Source organism: Thunnus albacares, chromosome 22 (genome assembly GCF_914725855.1).
Source record: "Thunnus albacares chromosome 22, fThuAlb1.1, whole genome shotgun sequence".
Lineage (NCBI taxonomy): Eukaryota > Metazoa > Chordata > Actinopteri > Scombriformes > Scombridae > Thunnus > Thunnus albacares.
In genome coordinates this window covers 1,608,904-1,626,255 of record NC_058127.1, presented here as the reverse complement: position 1 = coordinate 1,626,255, position 17,352 = coordinate 1,608,904, and the positions used below count along the sequence as shown (strand labels likewise).

Genomic DNA, 17,352 nt, shown 5'->3' with positions numbered 1-17,352 from the left:
AAGTTTGGTACACAACTTGCTGAAAGTTTGTCTACGCAGAAACATGACAGACAAAAGTAAATGTTTGGTTGATGGCAAGAAACTTTTACTAATTCACACATTTCACATCAATTTTTTGCTCACATGTAACTTGTAATATGGTTTTAGGTTGTAACTGTGTCCATGTAAAGTTATGTTTTAGCATTAACACTGATAACAAGTCAGCATAAGTGGTTTGGTTTAGTGGTTTTAGGGAATGTACTGGTGCAGCAACAAATCTGGGACAAAATTCAACACATCTCCTTAGTAACGTCCATGTTGTTTCCACATTACGACTTAAAAGCTCATAAACACACTGAAGTGAAAGAACGACTTTCCAACACTTCATCATCCGAGGAGCACATGAACGCAGCAACAAAGGTGTCAGTTGTCAAAGTCATGTGACTTGTTGTGACAAATCACTCCCCCAGGACTTCCTCTTCCTGCTAATGACATTTCACCTCCTCTGAACTGTGAGTCCGAGGGATCAACAAAGTTTTCTCTTTTTTTTTTTATCTGGTTGACATTCATGTGCTGCTGAGTCCTCTGAACCGTAACACACACACACACACACACACACACACACACACACACACACACACACACACACACACACACAGAAAGATAAAAAGTGTCCTTTCAGCAGAGTTGTTTCATTTTGATGATGGAGACTTTTGCATATTATAAAACTTAACACTGAAAACAAAGTTTTGCAGGTAATTGATCACATAAGAACACATTACCAGATGGTGGTGCTAGATGAACTCTGCACTGTGTGTTTTATTAAACCTGCACAGCTGACGAGTATCAACAGATTCAACAGCTCAGCTTCAGGTAAACAACTAAACAGGAAGTCTGGTTATAAACATAAATGAATATATAACATGAATCCAGCTCATCTACATTATGAACAAAGTCATTATCAAAACAGGAAACATGTTAAAAAGTATAGATATTTAATAATGAAAAATTAAATGTCAACAAATACATAGTGCAGTAAATATATTATATGTTACAAGTTCAGAGTGAAGCTCTGGGTACAAACTGATGCAACACATTTATTCACAGGGGTTAACTGTGAATAAATGTTTTGTGCAAAACTGCAAAACATATTTAAAATAGTTGTCAGCATGTTATTCATATCATTGTGGTGTTAACTCAGCTTGCATCAGCTCTATTATCTCTGAACTGTGAATTTTAATAACTTTAGCCTCCAGTCCTGCTTTTAAGTTCTCAATGAACTTCACTTACTTCAAACATCCCATAAACAACATTACAAATACCTACATCTGCACCTGAACATTTCCTACACAATACAGAAACAATAGATCATACACATTGAAAACATCACGTTATAACAGTGATTACAGTATAAACTACTGTAGACAGTCTAACATTGGCTGGAAAACACAATAAAACTCACTTTCCAGTCTGCATCTCTACATACTCACAGCAATAATCTCACTCTTACACACTCTGAACACAAATAACATTACTTACATGACACAGTAAAATGCTATTAAACAAAACTGAAGTGAAAATGAAATAAACTAGTTTTTATCACTTGCATTAGTAGAATATCTGCAGCTCTAATTATGAAGGGATCTCCTAATGCTCAGTATGAACAGGAGGAATGATTACAGCAAGAAAAACATGTTTACTGATGAAAGAACTGATCTTCCAGTTCAGAACATGTTGCTGCTGTAAAAGCTGCAGGACACAAAGATTCAGGAGTTCAGAGATCTGAGACCTTTCAGTCCTGCTGGGGGACAGGTGCTCCAGGACGTTGTCTACGTTGTCTATAAATCACAAAACCAACAATAACAGCAACAACAAGCACAGCAGCAACAGACAGACCAACTGTTAGTCCAAGATTTCGTTCCTCCTTCTTTCCTTCATCCTTGTCTCCTTCAGTCCAGGTGTTTCCAGCTGTGTGACCTGCAGAGCAGAAACAGGTGTGAGGTATCAGCTGTCAGGTAGGTGATGACTCATCTCTACAAACTCTACAAACTCACCTGAGTCAGTAACTTTCAGGTAGATGGTGTTGACTGTCAGATTGATGGTGTTGATGAGCTCATGTCTTTTGCTGTTCACAGAAACATGACACTTGTATGTTCCAGTGTCGTTGATGGTGACGTTCTTCAGAATCACAGAAACGTTTCCGTCCTTCATCTCTGGATCTATCAGCTGCACTCGATCACGAAAAGATGGATGCTGGTAGTTTTCATATGATCGGTTCTCTCTGAAGAAGAAGACGTAACCATCTGTCTTCAGGTCAGGTCTGATCCACTCAAACAGTATGATGGCTTCATCTCTCTGACTCTGACACTGAAGAGTGACATCATCTCCAGGCTTTACTGTTATCTCTGAGAGACAAAAACAGAAAAGTTAGTGATACAACTCTCTCTCTCTGTATATATATATGTGTGTGTGTGTGTGTGTGTGTGTGTGTGTGTGTGTGTGTGTGTGTGTGTGTGTAAAAAAATCCTTACTTAATAGGATAACTTTCATATAATAATGATGGCATAATAATAATTGAAGTGATTTCAGTTGGTTTCAGTGAATTTGGTGAAATATAGTGTTTGAGGAGTACATCATTTATTACATGATTAATTATTACATGTTTAATGTAACATAATACATGTTGTTCCTTCATATCAAAGTCTGTCATGTTTCTGTCGATGCAATAAAAGGAAAAAAAGAGAAAATGTGTCACAACTCTTTGTCCTGACAGTTATAAACAAACAACACAATTAGATAATAAATCATTATAAATGATATATATATAAGATATAAAAACTATAAAAAAATAATGAATGAGTTCATATCTGAGTAGATTTGAACCATATTTTCAGTTTGATTTTAAAATGCTGGATGCAGCACAGGGAGAGGTTTCCAAATATCTGCTGCTCTCTAAAACAGTCGAGTTTAACAAAGTGGCTTAAAGGAGGAAAAGCTGCTCCAAGAATCTGAGACACAGGTACCATCTAAAACTAATCAATAACTGATATCTATCAATGATATGATGGAGAGATGGGGTTGGGAGCAATTTGTAACACAACGGCTAGAGTTTAATATAAAACATGAACAACCACTGCTATTAATATATACAGTATGTGCATGTATATACTTATATTTTAAATTAAGTTACTATCAACAATAAATTGACAAATCATTACTGTTTATATTTTAAGACATAAATATTGTTTTAAAATAGAATTTAGACAGCCTTCTCATTCCAAAAGAGCATTTTCATTTTTCAGCATGATCACCATGACAACCGCTGTGTGAATTTCACCAATCAACACCTATTTTTATTCATATCCAGCAATAACACAATAACAGTGGATGTAATTATCTGTGTTCATGATGTCACCTGCACAGCTGCTCACACTGTTAAAGACAAAGACAAACAAAGATAAAGACAAAGTCATGAATGAGAAATATAATATAATGTAGTAAGAATGTAAAACATGAAATGTTACAGTGACGTTAATGTAAAATAAGTTTACTGTCTGAATATATGATGCAGGACTTAATTATGATTAAATATATAGCTCAATTACTTTTTAACTTCAACTTATGTTGTCAGTATTTTGAATGATTGAGTATCTCTGCTTGTTGGTTCAGTTTTGCAGGTTCTTTGCTTTCATTTTTCACACAGTTGTTGAACAATACGTCATATTTCCTGCTGCTTTCATGACACGGAACAGAATCATAACCAATAACTAAAGGAGGTCATGTGATCCTGTTCAATGCTGTATTCTGTAATGTGTTTCCTGTCCGTCCTGCAGAGGGATCCTCCTCTGTTGGAGTTTTTCCTCATTTGAATGGAAGATCAGATAACAGAGGATGTTGTATTACTGTACTGACTGTAAAACCCTCTGAGACTGATCTGTGATTTGTGATATTGGACTGAACACAACTCAGAAACTAGTAATTACAGTAACAAACTGATCTGATATAAATAATCAATAAGGTTATTTAAGGGATGATAACTGGTCCTCACTTCAGTGACGATGCCAAACACCATCAAACCAAAAGAAGAGCAACAATAACCTGAAGACAGCAGCAGCCTAATGTTTGTCTGCGAGGAAATATGTGAATAATATTAAATCTAATATTATTATGATCTTTATCTCCCGACATAAACCTCCATACTGACTGATCATATTCACTTGATAAAAATGAGGAAATGAAACAGTGTGTCTGCGGCCGCCATTAGCCGCCATTAGCCTCTGCATGAGTGGAGAAACAGAGTTTGAAACCTGCCAGCGAGTAGAATAAAAGTTGTTTTTCCAGCACAGTGACTTTAACCTTCAGCTGAACCAGTTACAGAGTTTTCAGTAAATGTAAATCACAGACAACTTACCTGCAGAGACAGAACAAGACAGGAAACAAGCGAGGAGACACAAAGAGAAAGTCAACGTGGGCATCTTCCTCTTCTTCTCTTCTTCCATAGTATTTATCGGCTGTTAGTTTCCTGTACAAATACCATTCATTGATGAAGTCCAGACCTGATACGCTTAAAGACTATTCAACAGTTAAAAGTTGGTAAGTGGACCTTGATTTCTGATAATTTTGTCATGTTGCTACTAGTAGTTCTAGTTGCCGTCTGACGGAATACTTTCGTTTTCTTTGTGCACCTAAACTGTATGGTGAGAGAGTGTCATGACGTCACGTCTCTGCCGCGCTCATGTGACAGAGGAATGATAGTAAAGATCAGAAACATTCCCATGTTTATGTCATAAAACAACTCAAGACAGTTGAATGATTACAGTGTTGACTGAATGAGGGTTAAGTTACTGAACACTGGCAACAACATTGATCCTCGACTCCTCCTGTCCACATGATGAAGAGGGTAAGAGTCGAGATACTGAACCCGAAACTGTACCCTCTGTTCAAAGCTGCGTTCAACTTTGATAACAGGATGAACAAATATACAACGCATTATTTTGTGTTTCTGTTTTTCTTGTGAATTAAAAAACTATATTATAATATTAAACCTATATTATCTACCCCTGCTACATCTAAGATAGATAGATAGATAGATAGAGGGTGCAATTTGTGAAAATATCTGGGGTAGTGTGACTATGAAGCATATTGAGCTATTTCTTGCAGCTGTTACAGTAACATTTATAAAATAATTATGAACTTAAATAAAACAATTATGAAACTTGAATTTGACCACTGCATTTGCAGGAATATCTTTAATTTAATTCAGAGCAAATTCAGATTTAATTAATTCATCAAGTAGCGCAATATTTTCACTCTCAGCGATGTGAAGTTCATACTTGTCTACATAGATGTGATAATATACAACAAAATAAAAGGTTAAATGTTAATGTCACATGGCAGGTTTAAATCCCCCAACGCTCCTTTCAGTACCATGGAAAGCGCCACTCCGACACACATGCCAATATACATAGGGCCCTAATTTAATATCTATCTATATATCTATCTATAAATAACAGATGCAGTAGGGGCAGATAATATAGATATAACAATAAAATCAAAAAACAAGCTGTTTTCTAGTTTTGGTTTTCTATTCCAATTACTGATTTGACAAAAAAGCAATAAAAAAACAACAACAATTAATTAAATGAGTCATGAAGATGCTTTGATGACTTGTGGCCACTAGATATTGCTGTAGGACATCAGTCTGACACATCAGAGTCTATTCATAAAACTACAAATGAGACATCTTTAAATCATCAAATTAGAGGCTTTTTAACAAAACATAATAATACAAATAACCCGGTATAACTTAGATTCAAAATAATCAGGATGCATATTATGGTGTTGTATTATTATTATTATAATGTATTTAAAGAGGATATGAAAACAAAGTGAATATTGTATTGAAACAGCAGTTTTGAAAGCTGTGAACAGTCATGAGGTTCGTTAGATGGAAGTGACTCAAAGTGTTCACTTCACTGTCTGATGACACAATAGTTTTTCTACTATCTATCACTTCTGTCACCTATGAAACAAAAAACACCTTCAAACAGCTGATATTTAATGAAACTCTAACCCTCAAATAATAGAACAGGTATAACCAGCACAGACAAATCATGATCGTTGTTAATAAAGATCAGGTTGAAAAAAACAACAACAAAACAATAAAACCATTAAAATGACACATTGAGTAATGGCAGTTTGCACAGTAATAATTCCTTCAGTACAACATCAGTCATGTTATATTCACTCTGCTGCTCTTCCTTCCTCTTTTTAACTCAAGAAATATTGTTTTTAATAATTTGTTTATGCAGCCATTCCTCTGTGCCATTATTATTGGCCAATCTTAAACTACTATTCATGAAACTCAACTCAACACTTCCTCTATATTTTTCATTTTAAAAGCCTCCCAATAAAGGGAAGGCTGTAAGACTTTTCATGTGAAAAATCAGCAAGAAGTTTTGAGTTTTATTTATGTTAGCTTAACGTTGTTTGAGAGAAACAGCAAAGTGGAAAGACAGAAATAATGAATGAGTGAGACTGTTGTTTAAATTGAATTATTGCTGTGGAAGAGGACATTATACTGATCTTATTATGACATCAGGTAAACATGGAGGAAATGTTCAGTTTGTATTAACAGCAAATTAAAACAGGAGCAGATCAGAAAACATGGAGGCTTCATACAGACATTTGATCAGCCTGGTCCTCTGCAGTTGATGTAAATAAGACTTCAAACACTATTTGAGAATTTAAACTAGTTAAATAGTATCAATCATTGATGGTTCATCTCTGTGCTAATAATATAAACTGCTATAAATTAGCTGTTTCCTGCTAACTGCTGGAGAGTAAACCACACAGCAGCAAACTCACCTACAAAGGAAGGAAGTTGGGTTTAACTGCTGTGACCAAACTAAGTTGTTCTCACATCACCGAGAGGCAGAATGGACCAAACATCTCTTCAGTGTCTGTTCTGTAAGTACAATCTGTACTGTCCACATTTAAATAATTATACTTATAGCAGTCAGCTGAGTTATAGGAGAGTGGTGGTGAGATACACAGTCATTTATGATACATGTATCACTGTAGAAACTGAGATGAAGAAATCCAAAAATATAATTATAAACTGTGTATATAGAGTCTGAATAGGATCTTACAACGATACCTTTAGTTAGTTGGTTTGTATGACAACATGAACAGTAAAATGTGTTCCTGTGGGGATTTTGATAACTTAAACACAAAACAACTACAGAGTTCATTAATTCATGTTCAGTATGAGTCTATATCCCCAAATTACACGACCAAGCAGAAAAACAACACAGTGCTACACTAACTGATAATATATTTACCAATGTTATTGCTAGGAAGCTAGTAAGTGGACAACTTATAAATGATGTTGAGTGTCTGTTCAGAACTGTATCAAGAGTAATAATGATGTTAAAACTAACAGACTAATAAGATACAAATCACAAGGTAAAGAGTAAAGAAAGTAGTGAAACAGAAATTTGTTGAAAAGCCGTTGTTAACTAAGGGAATACAAAATGCTTGCAAAATGAAAAATATAGTATACAAAGACAAACTGACAAGTATTATGAGAAGCAGCAAAAGCGATTATTATAGTAAATTATTGTAAGACAACAAAAATAATATTAAAAATACTTTGACAGTATTAAATGACATGGAACTAGAAAAGCAGGATACCCAACCTGACAAAGAATAAAACAACTATTAATGATATGGATTTAGTTGCAGATGAATTTAATGACATTTTGTCAATGTTGGACCTAATTTAGCTCATGAGATTACTAAGCCCAGCAGTAAAGATGAGGTAGTAATTAATACTATTAAGGGAAATAAATGTTTCATGTTTATATGGGGAACAGATTAAAGATAAATCTACAGACTGTAGTGGAGTCGACTTGTCTAGAAATATTATTGAATAAAACAACTGACGCTTATTTATTAAATAAGCTGTTTTATTTCCCAGCAACGTGAAAACAATTGAGGTCATACAAGGTTGGAGATAAACACGTATTCTCTAATCACAGACTTGTAGTGAGCTGTAGTGAGGAACTTTAATCATGTCAAACACTTTGTAAGTTTAAAAACCTGTTTAAAATAATTTACTGAACAAAGATAAAAATGTCCGACCAGAAAGGAACATTGGTGTAGCAGAACAGGAACAGGATATGTTTTGTTTGTTTGTTTGATGTTACTTCTTGATGTCATATACTGTATGTATGTATATGCAAATGCATGTATATATGTGAATACATGTATATATACTAATAACCTAACTGTGTCTGTTATTAATTACAGATCAAAATAAATTTCAGTTACAATATATGATTTGAAGGTCATTGATCATCTTACAATGAAACGAGAATCTAAATAACATAAAAGTGATCAGCATCAAGAAAATAGGCAACAAAGACAAGTCTACACAGAGTAAAATGCAACAAACAGGAAGAGAAATTAATTATTCAATAGTTTAATAAGGTCAGAAAATTTTAATTACATTACTGTAAAGCAGCATTTTACACCAGAAAATAGACATCAGGTCAAATATTTGATTTCCTGATAAAGTCTTGTTTCATATCAAAGTATCATTGACATACAATTTGTATTTTTTAGCAATTAATGTTAATAAGCTTCATAACAACATACAACATCTGCCAGAACAGGACGGAACAGAAAAAAGTGGAGAAAAGGAGATGTTAGTTTTATCTAAACTTATTTTATTGAAATGTTTGTGGCAGATTACATGAATGATGCTCAGACAAACTTCAGCAGTGTTTACATCTCTTCATGTCTCCTCATTTTTATGGTTGTATTACTGGATTGTCTGCTGTATTGATATATTATTGATAAATTTTTGTCTCATCATTATTATTTTTACTCACTCATTGCTGTTCCGAAAAAACCCTTTTGTCTGGTTGTCGTAACATGATCCCTGCTGTTATTGTTATTATTAGTAGTAGTAGTAAATATTATATCTGAATTCTGTATTTTATGGGTTTCTCATTTCTCTGGAGTAGAAATGTCTTGTTGTATGTTGAAGCTCAAAAGCTCAAACCAACCTGAGTGTCATTTCTCTTCAGTTCTGATCTCACTGCTGTGCTGCACAACAAACCAAGGTTAGTAAACTTCTCATCTGATAATCTAAAGCTGTTATATGGTCGCTCTGCTGATTTGAGAGAAAGAGATAATACATCAGATTTTGGGGAGAAGAGCGTCTTCATTGTTGTCAATATATTATGTATATTTGGATGTTTACTTGTTGACTGAGATGTGCACTCAGACCTCTCTGAAATCAAGTTTTATTATTTTGAAGTTCTTTTTCAGTTAAGTACCAGCAGCAGAAATATGTGCATCATATCTGCAGTTTTGTGATGCACAGCGTGTCAATTTATGCTCAGCTGGCACAGCGACACCTTCATGAATTATTTAAATTGTCAGACACAACGAGATCTAAGAGTAATTTACCCTCCTTTTCTACTCTCTGATGAGCTGTTCAACATACATTTATACCATTACGTTATTAATAGTGCTGACTTTTCTACTTTAAGCAAACCTCCAAACTCAGTTTCCTCTGGATGATCAAAATAAACTGTCTGTCAGCAGGATTATTACAGGATGTTCTCCGTTTATGTGGCCAGACTGTTTTTCTTACAGTATTTACAGGAGAGGCATTACTGTGCACACGTACTGTAAATGTAGCCTGATGACTAACTGAAAGCCACCATACTAATTAAAAAAATATGAGATATATCAAAAACACTGAAACTGAAAAGGCAAATAAATAATAACACAAAACATGTGGTTTAAACGCTTAATTGTGTCATAATGTGTCTGTATTCTGTGGAAGTTCACAGCTGACATTATCTGTTAAACTTGTTATTCCAAGTGTCTCATATGATAAAACCCAGAGGAGATTTAAGACACTTTCATTTACACTTCACCACATTTAAGTGTCTCCTTTAGCAAGATCACAGATCTGATTACAGTCTGTCTGGTTTTTCGGGTTTACATACAAATCGGCTCTACTGGAGCTGTTTGGTAATGGCTAACCTTTTACAGTTTAGTTGTTCAGTTACAACCATAGCAGGTTAGCTAGGTAGCTAATATGCATATGCATGAACTAAAACTAGCATCTTCATCGACTCTATCACACCTTTCCCTCACCCATTAATGCTCTCTAACATAAAGATCAATGGTTGAACTAATCACGGATCAGATAAACGCTACAACAACATGTTACATCTTCTGTATGACTGCATGCAGGGCAGGTCATGACTTTGTTGCTGCCCTAAGAGAGAGATGCAAGGTTACGAATTTTTAAGTAGTTAATTGTTTGGAAAAACCTCATTATACAAAAATATAATTTTAAGCAGAGTATTTTTATTCTGGATGAGATCTTTAAACATCATATAAGTTACTCATTTATCAATCTGACCTAATTACCATTTCAATTTTATTTATTTTACTTGTGCACCTAATGGGACCATAAATTCAATGATAATAATAATAATAATAATAATAATAATAATAACAATAATAATAATAATGTTAAAAGTAAATAGTTTTAAATAAATATTCCAGCCTCTCTGAGTCTGAAACTGGAGCTAATGAATGAACACACTGTAACATTAGTATTGATGTAACATAATGTATTAACACCTGTGGGGGAGGGGCGAGTCAGGCAGTCTGCAGGTTGGTTCAGACTGTGCAGGAGAATTTTCTTCAACACTTCAGTATCATCATCATCATCATCATCATCATCATCATCATCATCATCATCATCTTCGTCACCAGGGACAAGGCTGTGTCATTCAGCTTTCTGAGACACCTGTTTTCTAACAGTTTCCATTTTCTTATCAGTCCGCACAAGAACGTAGACACATGATGAGCTGCTAAATATAATAACTTACGTTATGGTAAAGTGAGCTCTTAGTTTTTACAGCGTAAGTCAGCTTAGCTCTGTCCTGGGTTGTGTTTGTGTGTTTCATTTTATCAGACAGGCTGTCAGGAGATAAAAGCAAGAAACTGTGAACTCTCCTGGCTGGGTTCCTTAAACAGATGACTGAGACTGAACCAAGAAACAATCTGTTCAAAACACAATGGTTCCTCTGCAGCAGTGATTTGGTATCACAAATGCCACATGTAATGGACAGTAACAGATCCACAGCTTTGCTGAAAACATTTGTGGCTTAAGTCCTGTTAGCCTACAGACCTTCCCTGATTGAATGTGTGGAAATCATTGGAGATGCTTTCTTCTTCATCTCAGAGAGAACATCTTTTTTTTCAACATCTGGCTAGAATGTGTCAAATTTTCCCTCCATCTAAAATGCTTCTTTGAAGAATTTTTATCTTTATTCATTGATATTGAACAACTACCTGATTTACTGATGACGCATGACGTGGTTTAGTGTAAATGTGGTAAAATGAACATCTTCTGGTAACAAGCTGCAGCATTAAGACACATTTATAGATGAAAACTGACAATATAACTGTACGACTAGGATTACTGATGTTGACCATTTGAGTGTTACTGTGTGATACCCAATAGGCCATTATGTTTTCCTCAATATACAATGCTTTTCTGCAGCCTCTCTGACTGTGAGTCCCAGCAGCTCTCAGATGTTTGAAGGAGATTCTGTCTCTCTGAGCTGTGAGGAGAATGACAGCTCTGCTGGATGGACGCTGAGGAGGAACACAACCAGAGAAACCAGAGCTGAATGTGGAGTTGATTGGGGAAGATCAGCTGGTTCCTCCTGTAACATCAACAACACTGACAAAATAGACAGTGGAGTTTACTGGTGTGAGTCCAGAGAGGGAGCAACCAGTAACAGCATCAACATCACTGTCACTGGTAAGATCAGACTGTGGAGTTAGTATTGATGAAGCTGAGTGTAAATGATGAAATGCTGTAGTTTGTCTCTGTGTTGAGGTGGATCAGTGATCCTGCAGAGTCCTGTCCTCCCTGTGATGGAGGGAGATGATGTCACTCTGCACTGTAAAACAAAGACCTCCAACCTCCCAGCTGATTTCTATAAAGATGGCTCCCTCATCAGGACTGATCCTGCAGGTCACATGACCATCCACCATGTTTCCAAGTCTGATGAAGGCCTCTACAAGTGTAACAGCAGCAGTCATGGAGAGTCTCCACCCAGCTGGATCACTGTCACAGGTGAGGAAGTCAAAAACAAATCTTCAGACCTCGTTGTGTTTCATTTATTGATGTTTGCAGATTTTTGCACTATAAGGTACAACAGTGATCATTCATAGTGAGAGAAAACATTTCTAACTCTGCTAACACTAAATAATATTTAATTTAATATGTGATAATTTTACCCAAACAAAGCTTAATGTCTAATAAACTGCAGCAATCTCAGTAATTACTTTCTGAACAGTGAAATTAGTGAATGTGTTATCTGTTTTTCAACTTTATACTTTTGATAATTAATTTTGTTTCATTTTAAGAGAAACCCACCACCACCTCTCAGTCTACACCCCTCTCTACTCCCACCTCCACCTCCACCTCCACCTCTTCTCATCTCATGTTGTTGTCTGTTCCACTTGTCTGTGGTCTGGTTCCACTGGTTTTACTGGTTCTACTGGTGAGACGTTGTGTTCAGAGGAAACTTAAAGGTCAGACACAGACTTCTTAATTTCACAGTAAACATTAAACTTTTATGTTACCTTTTAAGATTTATTTTTTACTTAGAATTTTTTAGAACATTTGGAAATTGTGTTTTACACTTATTTACTACAGTTCATGATGACATTTTAATATTGTATATTGTATATTTATTATATTAAATTATATTTCGGATCATTTTGGTTCCTTCCAGCAGCTGAATTAGACGTTGGAGAAGATGACATCACAGATGACATCACATACAGTGGCATCAAAAAATGGTATCACCAGTCACAGCCAATCAGACGGAGCAGAGGTAACGTGTTGTAGATGTGATGTGAGTAGAGGTAAACTTGTATCTTTGTGAGGACTCTTTGGATTTAGAAAGTGAGGACATTTAGGATTATGGGGACACTGGGAACACTGGGAAAGTGGAAAAGTTCAAACATTTCATTGCATTTATATCAACATTTGATAAGTTTTCATTATACATTTAAACAAAACAGCAAGAGAACAGTTTGTTCTGTTTTGGTCGATGACAATGTGTGATGTGCTCGTGTGTGAAACTGTTTTTGTGGTGAATCAGTAACAGACGCTAACAGCTCTGTGGTCATCCAGTTTCCTGTTTTTGATGAAGACAGTTTGTGCTGCACATGTTCTACATAGATTATAAATGTTCATATTTGCATATATCTGAACACAAAACTATATTAGTCTAATATAGTTTACTAAAACATTATTACTGACATGTTTATATAATGTGATTAATACTTACATTAAGTGAACTTACTTCAGTGTTATACACTGTTTTACCTTCAGCTTTATCTCACTTTTTGTTGATAAATACTTTTATGGGACACCATTTTTTTTATTTATATTATATGTATAATTACAATTATAAATACATTTTAAAGTTACAGATGTTCATCTTGTGGTGATGAACTTGTTTTAATAAAAGCTAGCAGCTCTGTGGTCATTTAGATTTCCGCAGCAGTGGTGTTAAGAAGAAAAAAACTGTCAAACCCAAATATTACTTCTAATATTTCTTTTTTTTTCAAGTATAAACTGATGTTTGCTGCTATAATTGATCATATTTCCATCCTGTTCTGTTCAGTCAAGACTTAAGTCAAAAAGAAAACTTTTAAAGCCATTTGCAGTACTTATATTTGGCTGTATGGTTCTGTTCTGGGAGCAGCAGCAAAGACCCCAGGTACAGAACAGAGCAGGTAACTGACAACAAGATGACATTGTTTAAGTCAGACATAGCATGTAAGGAGGATCTGGGGTGGAGGTGTGTTGCAAGCGGCTTGCAGAGGAAGCCTCTGCAAGAGGAAGGGTAGGCAGACTAAAGCAGCTTAAAATAAGGCGCCCTGTATGAGACTGTCAACTGGATGCATAGAAGGACTCAGCTGAGCCATCAGCTGATGTAGCTGGGTTTGTGAGCTGAACTTAACTTTGTGGCTTACCTGAACTAACGCTATGCTCAATTTTTAATACTATAGAAAAATGGTATCATTATTGATTTGAAGTAGAGGCATAAATAATATGAATAGTATTTGAATAATGACCACTGCACTAGTAGTAGTGGATACTGTATTCTAACAGTACTTGTATCATTTGTAGTATCGTCAGTAATGTATTTTCTATGTTTTTATCTTCCAGAGTGTTATTCAGTTGCAGTTTTCTCAGCAGTGAAAACAACAGAAGGACGAAGATGAGAGGTACAGCTGCTCTTCTTTGTGGATCCACAACAGAAACCTGTTCAAAGTTTTTTATGGTTGTCACAGTCAAAACATGACCAACGTTTGCTTGAGCCACTGATATACTTGCTTTTTACCGACGTATATGTGTCGACAACAAAGGAGATTAATCTTGATGTTGAGATCAGGGCAGAAAAAGCAGCATCAGCATAGAGACATCATATAGATGAGTGCTTAAACGAAAGGTTTGGCTTATTACTTTACTGAAATAGCTAACTTGAGTCGTTGTCTTCCAAAGTTACAGTCTGTTTAGAACAAATTCTGTTTTTTTTTATTTCCTGGAATGTAGTTCCTTGCTGAGCTGCGGTGGAGGGATACATTCTAGTAGTAGTGGGTAGATTTGTTGTTGGAACCAGATTTTTACTCAGATGTTATAGAGTGAACCACATACTGTGTATTTATGTCCACTGACCTCCTCGTCAACTGTTGTCAGCTCAACTGGTGATATTTCTCACAGCCGTTCTGCTACTGAGCAGCAAACAGTGTTTCTTTCCCGACACACCAGTTAAACACAGACGTGAACCATATTCCTGCAGAGGCAGGAGCAAGTGGAGGTCGTCCTGAGGACAAAACAGCTGGAGATCAACCCTAAAAGACTCAAAGAGTCAAAGTGGGTTGTTACTGAAATATTAGCAGAAATACTACAGAAAAAAGAAAAAAATCATTCAAAATTTTCTCTGAGGGCGTCTTGAGTAGTTAAAGCCAGATAACGTCAACAGATTTACTTGCACTACCAGAATTCATCCCTCTGCCATAGATCAGTGAGGAAATTCAGTCCGTTGAAACAAAAAGAGGGAATTTCATACTAAACAGACTGTAACGTTGGAATACAGCAACTCAACTCAGACTGCTGAAGCCTGAAACATTAACTTTAGCTGAACTTTTGTCCCTCATTTCTTACAGTGGAGTCTCGTTCAGAGAGAATATCTTCAGGGTCAACATGGAGAGTAGGAATTCTTACAGTGACTAAGACTCTTTTCCTCCTACATAATGGCACATCAGTATTGTGTAAAGACAGACTTGAAAAAACCTGAACATTACCTTTAACAGGGAAGACTTCTCAAGGACAAGATCCCTCACTGGCTTCCCACCACCATGAACACAGTCAAAGATGTTTTTGGAGCACATGACCGAGCCAGAGGGACTTCTAACAGGAACCAAACATCTGGGCCGCATCCTAAATCCCTTCCTATTCACTATATAGTGCACCATATTAACCCTCTACCATTTTATTTCTGTATCTGAACTCTATAAAAGAAGAGTCCAAGACATGTACTCTACTTTCTACTAATGATCCCATGTGCCCATTTTGTAGATGTGAAAATAGCCGTTTTGAGCAACAAGTCCTCCAAATGAAATGACCACATAGTGTTGAACTATCCAGTTAGAGATGGTTCATTGTAGGTTGAAAGCTGGAAATGAGTATTTAAGCTCCAGCAGAGTTTAATTTAGTTACAGAATCTGGTTTGAATCAATCTTAAACTGTCCTTTAATAAAGTTTATAATTTAGTTGTTTTAAAACTATGCAAATAAAACCACAGCAACAACTTCCTCTTGTTGATTTCAGTAAAGTGTATTCTGATGCTGGTGAGGTTTCTCACTACAGTGTGGTCTGATTCGAATTTGTGTTTATCTGTTTTGTACCTTGTTGACAAAGTGTTTTAATAGCAGCGAGCAGCTCTGTGGTCGTCCAGTTTCCTGTTTCAGAGAAAGACTTTCCAGTTACTCACAGTCATTTGTCTTTCAAAGTAACGTGAGGAAGCTGCCATTTCAAAACTCGCAAATAAGTCTTATTATAATGCTGCATGAAAAAAGACTTTATTCTCCTTAAGAATAGTATTAATATTTTGATTTATATTACATGTGCAACAGTACTACTCACAGTAAATACAGTATACTAACAGTATTGGTTGATATGTATGTATTTTATCTTCCAGAGAGTGATCCAGCAGCGGTTTACTCAGCAGTGAGAAGAACAGAGATGAGAGGTACAGCTGATCTTCTGTCTTAACACACATTCATGAGATTGATGTCAATCTTCTCATTTCACTCTTCAAAAGAAAGAAAGTGAAAAGCATGTTAGAAATATAAGATCAGAACAAACCAGTTCTAGTTTGACTAGTGAAATTTTACCTGTTGAGATCTCTGTCATTATACAGCAGACATCCAGCAGGGGGACATGATGGTGTTTAAGTTTTAGTTCCTCATCATGCACATTATCTTTATGAGGCACATCAGTGAATAGAGTTTGATTTATTACAGCTGAAGTAGTTGGTTCTGACAGAAACATCACTGTCACAAAGCTGCATTTTCCTCAGTATAAAAAATGTGACATTGTGGGGACATCAGGGTTTATGGGGACCGCAGGTGTTCTCTGCATCCTGCAGACTAACAAATGAAATGAGGATCATCTAAAGGATCTTTGAATTATTTTATTGTCATCAAACATTCAAACATCTCTGCTGCTGCTAAATATCAGCTCAGACAGAAATGATTTCCTGAGTTACTCCTTCTTCTAAAACTAGGACCAAAGATGTATTAGTTTTTGTCCAGTGAGGAGAGGTTTCCTGCTCTGAGAAGCTTCATGAATTCAGGCCCAGAGTTCACATCTCATCACAGACCTGCAGTGAAACTTTGTCTTTACATGAACTGTCACCAAGATCTTCCCCTGACCTCAACCAACTGTAGTTACCACCAGTAGATGTTGTACAAGAGTTGTTTTTTCTACAACTGTGTCTCATATTGTTTTATCTGTGTGTGTTCAGCATGTCCACCAGAGCCAGAGGTTGTCTACTCTTCACTGAGGAAGACCTCCACACCTTCACACCAGTCCAACCACTGATGTCCAGCTGGCCTGTTACTGGTCTCCAGAGCCCCTCGGGCAATAGTACATTCGTTTTTAAACATATTTTATATATTTCATGTTGTTCTCTCTAAATTAGACTCAATAAACAATGAAATGTAAAAACTAAAACTAAA

The 17,352-nt window shown here is 35.8% G+C and overlaps 3 protein-coding genes across 5 annotated transcripts in view; 2 read left to right on the top strand and 1 right to left on the bottom strand.

Annotated features, from left to right (window-relative positions):
- The window catches only part of LOC122974242 (programmed cell death 1 ligand 1-like), a 37,654-nt gene extending 32,999 nt beyond the window's left edge, over window positions 1-4,655 (bottom strand). Inside the window, exons 1-3 of one of the 2 annotated variants that reach the window (XM_044342246.1) lie at window positions 4,391-4,655; window positions 2,034-2,384; window positions 845-1,956 (exon numbers count right to left, since the gene is read on the bottom strand). In XM_044342246.1, the coding sequence (XP_044198181.1) occupies window positions 1,772-1,956; window positions 2,034-2,384; window positions 4,391-4,478 (624 nt within the window). In that variant the 5' untranslated portion in view covers window positions 4,479-4,655 and the 3' untranslated portion in view covers window positions 845-1,771. Of the gene's footprint in view, window positions 1-844; window positions 1,957-2,033; window positions 2,385-4,390 lie in introns of those variants that run through there. The other variant, XM_044342245.1, reaches the window with a different exon arrangement.
- LOC122974156 overlaps window positions 1-17,352 on the top strand; it is a 144,319-nt gene that overhangs the window by 91,894 nt on the left and 35,073 nt on the right. The window lies entirely within an intron of this gene.
- On the top strand, window positions 6,459-17,341 carry LOC122974193 (low affinity immunoglobulin gamma Fc region receptor III-like). The gene is made up of 9 exons (XM_044342164.1): window positions 6,459-6,948; window positions 9,075-9,110; window positions 11,582-11,845; window positions 11,924-12,163; window positions 12,457-12,624; window positions 12,828-12,929; window positions 14,276-14,334; window positions 16,311-16,361; window positions 17,139-17,341. Exons 1-7 carry the CDS (start codon window positions 6,918-6,920, stop codon window positions 14,329-14,331), a joined length of 897 nt encoding a protein of 298 aa, XP_044198099.1. The 5' UTR covers window positions 6,459-6,917; the 3' UTR covers window positions 14,332-14,334; window positions 16,311-16,361; window positions 17,139-17,341.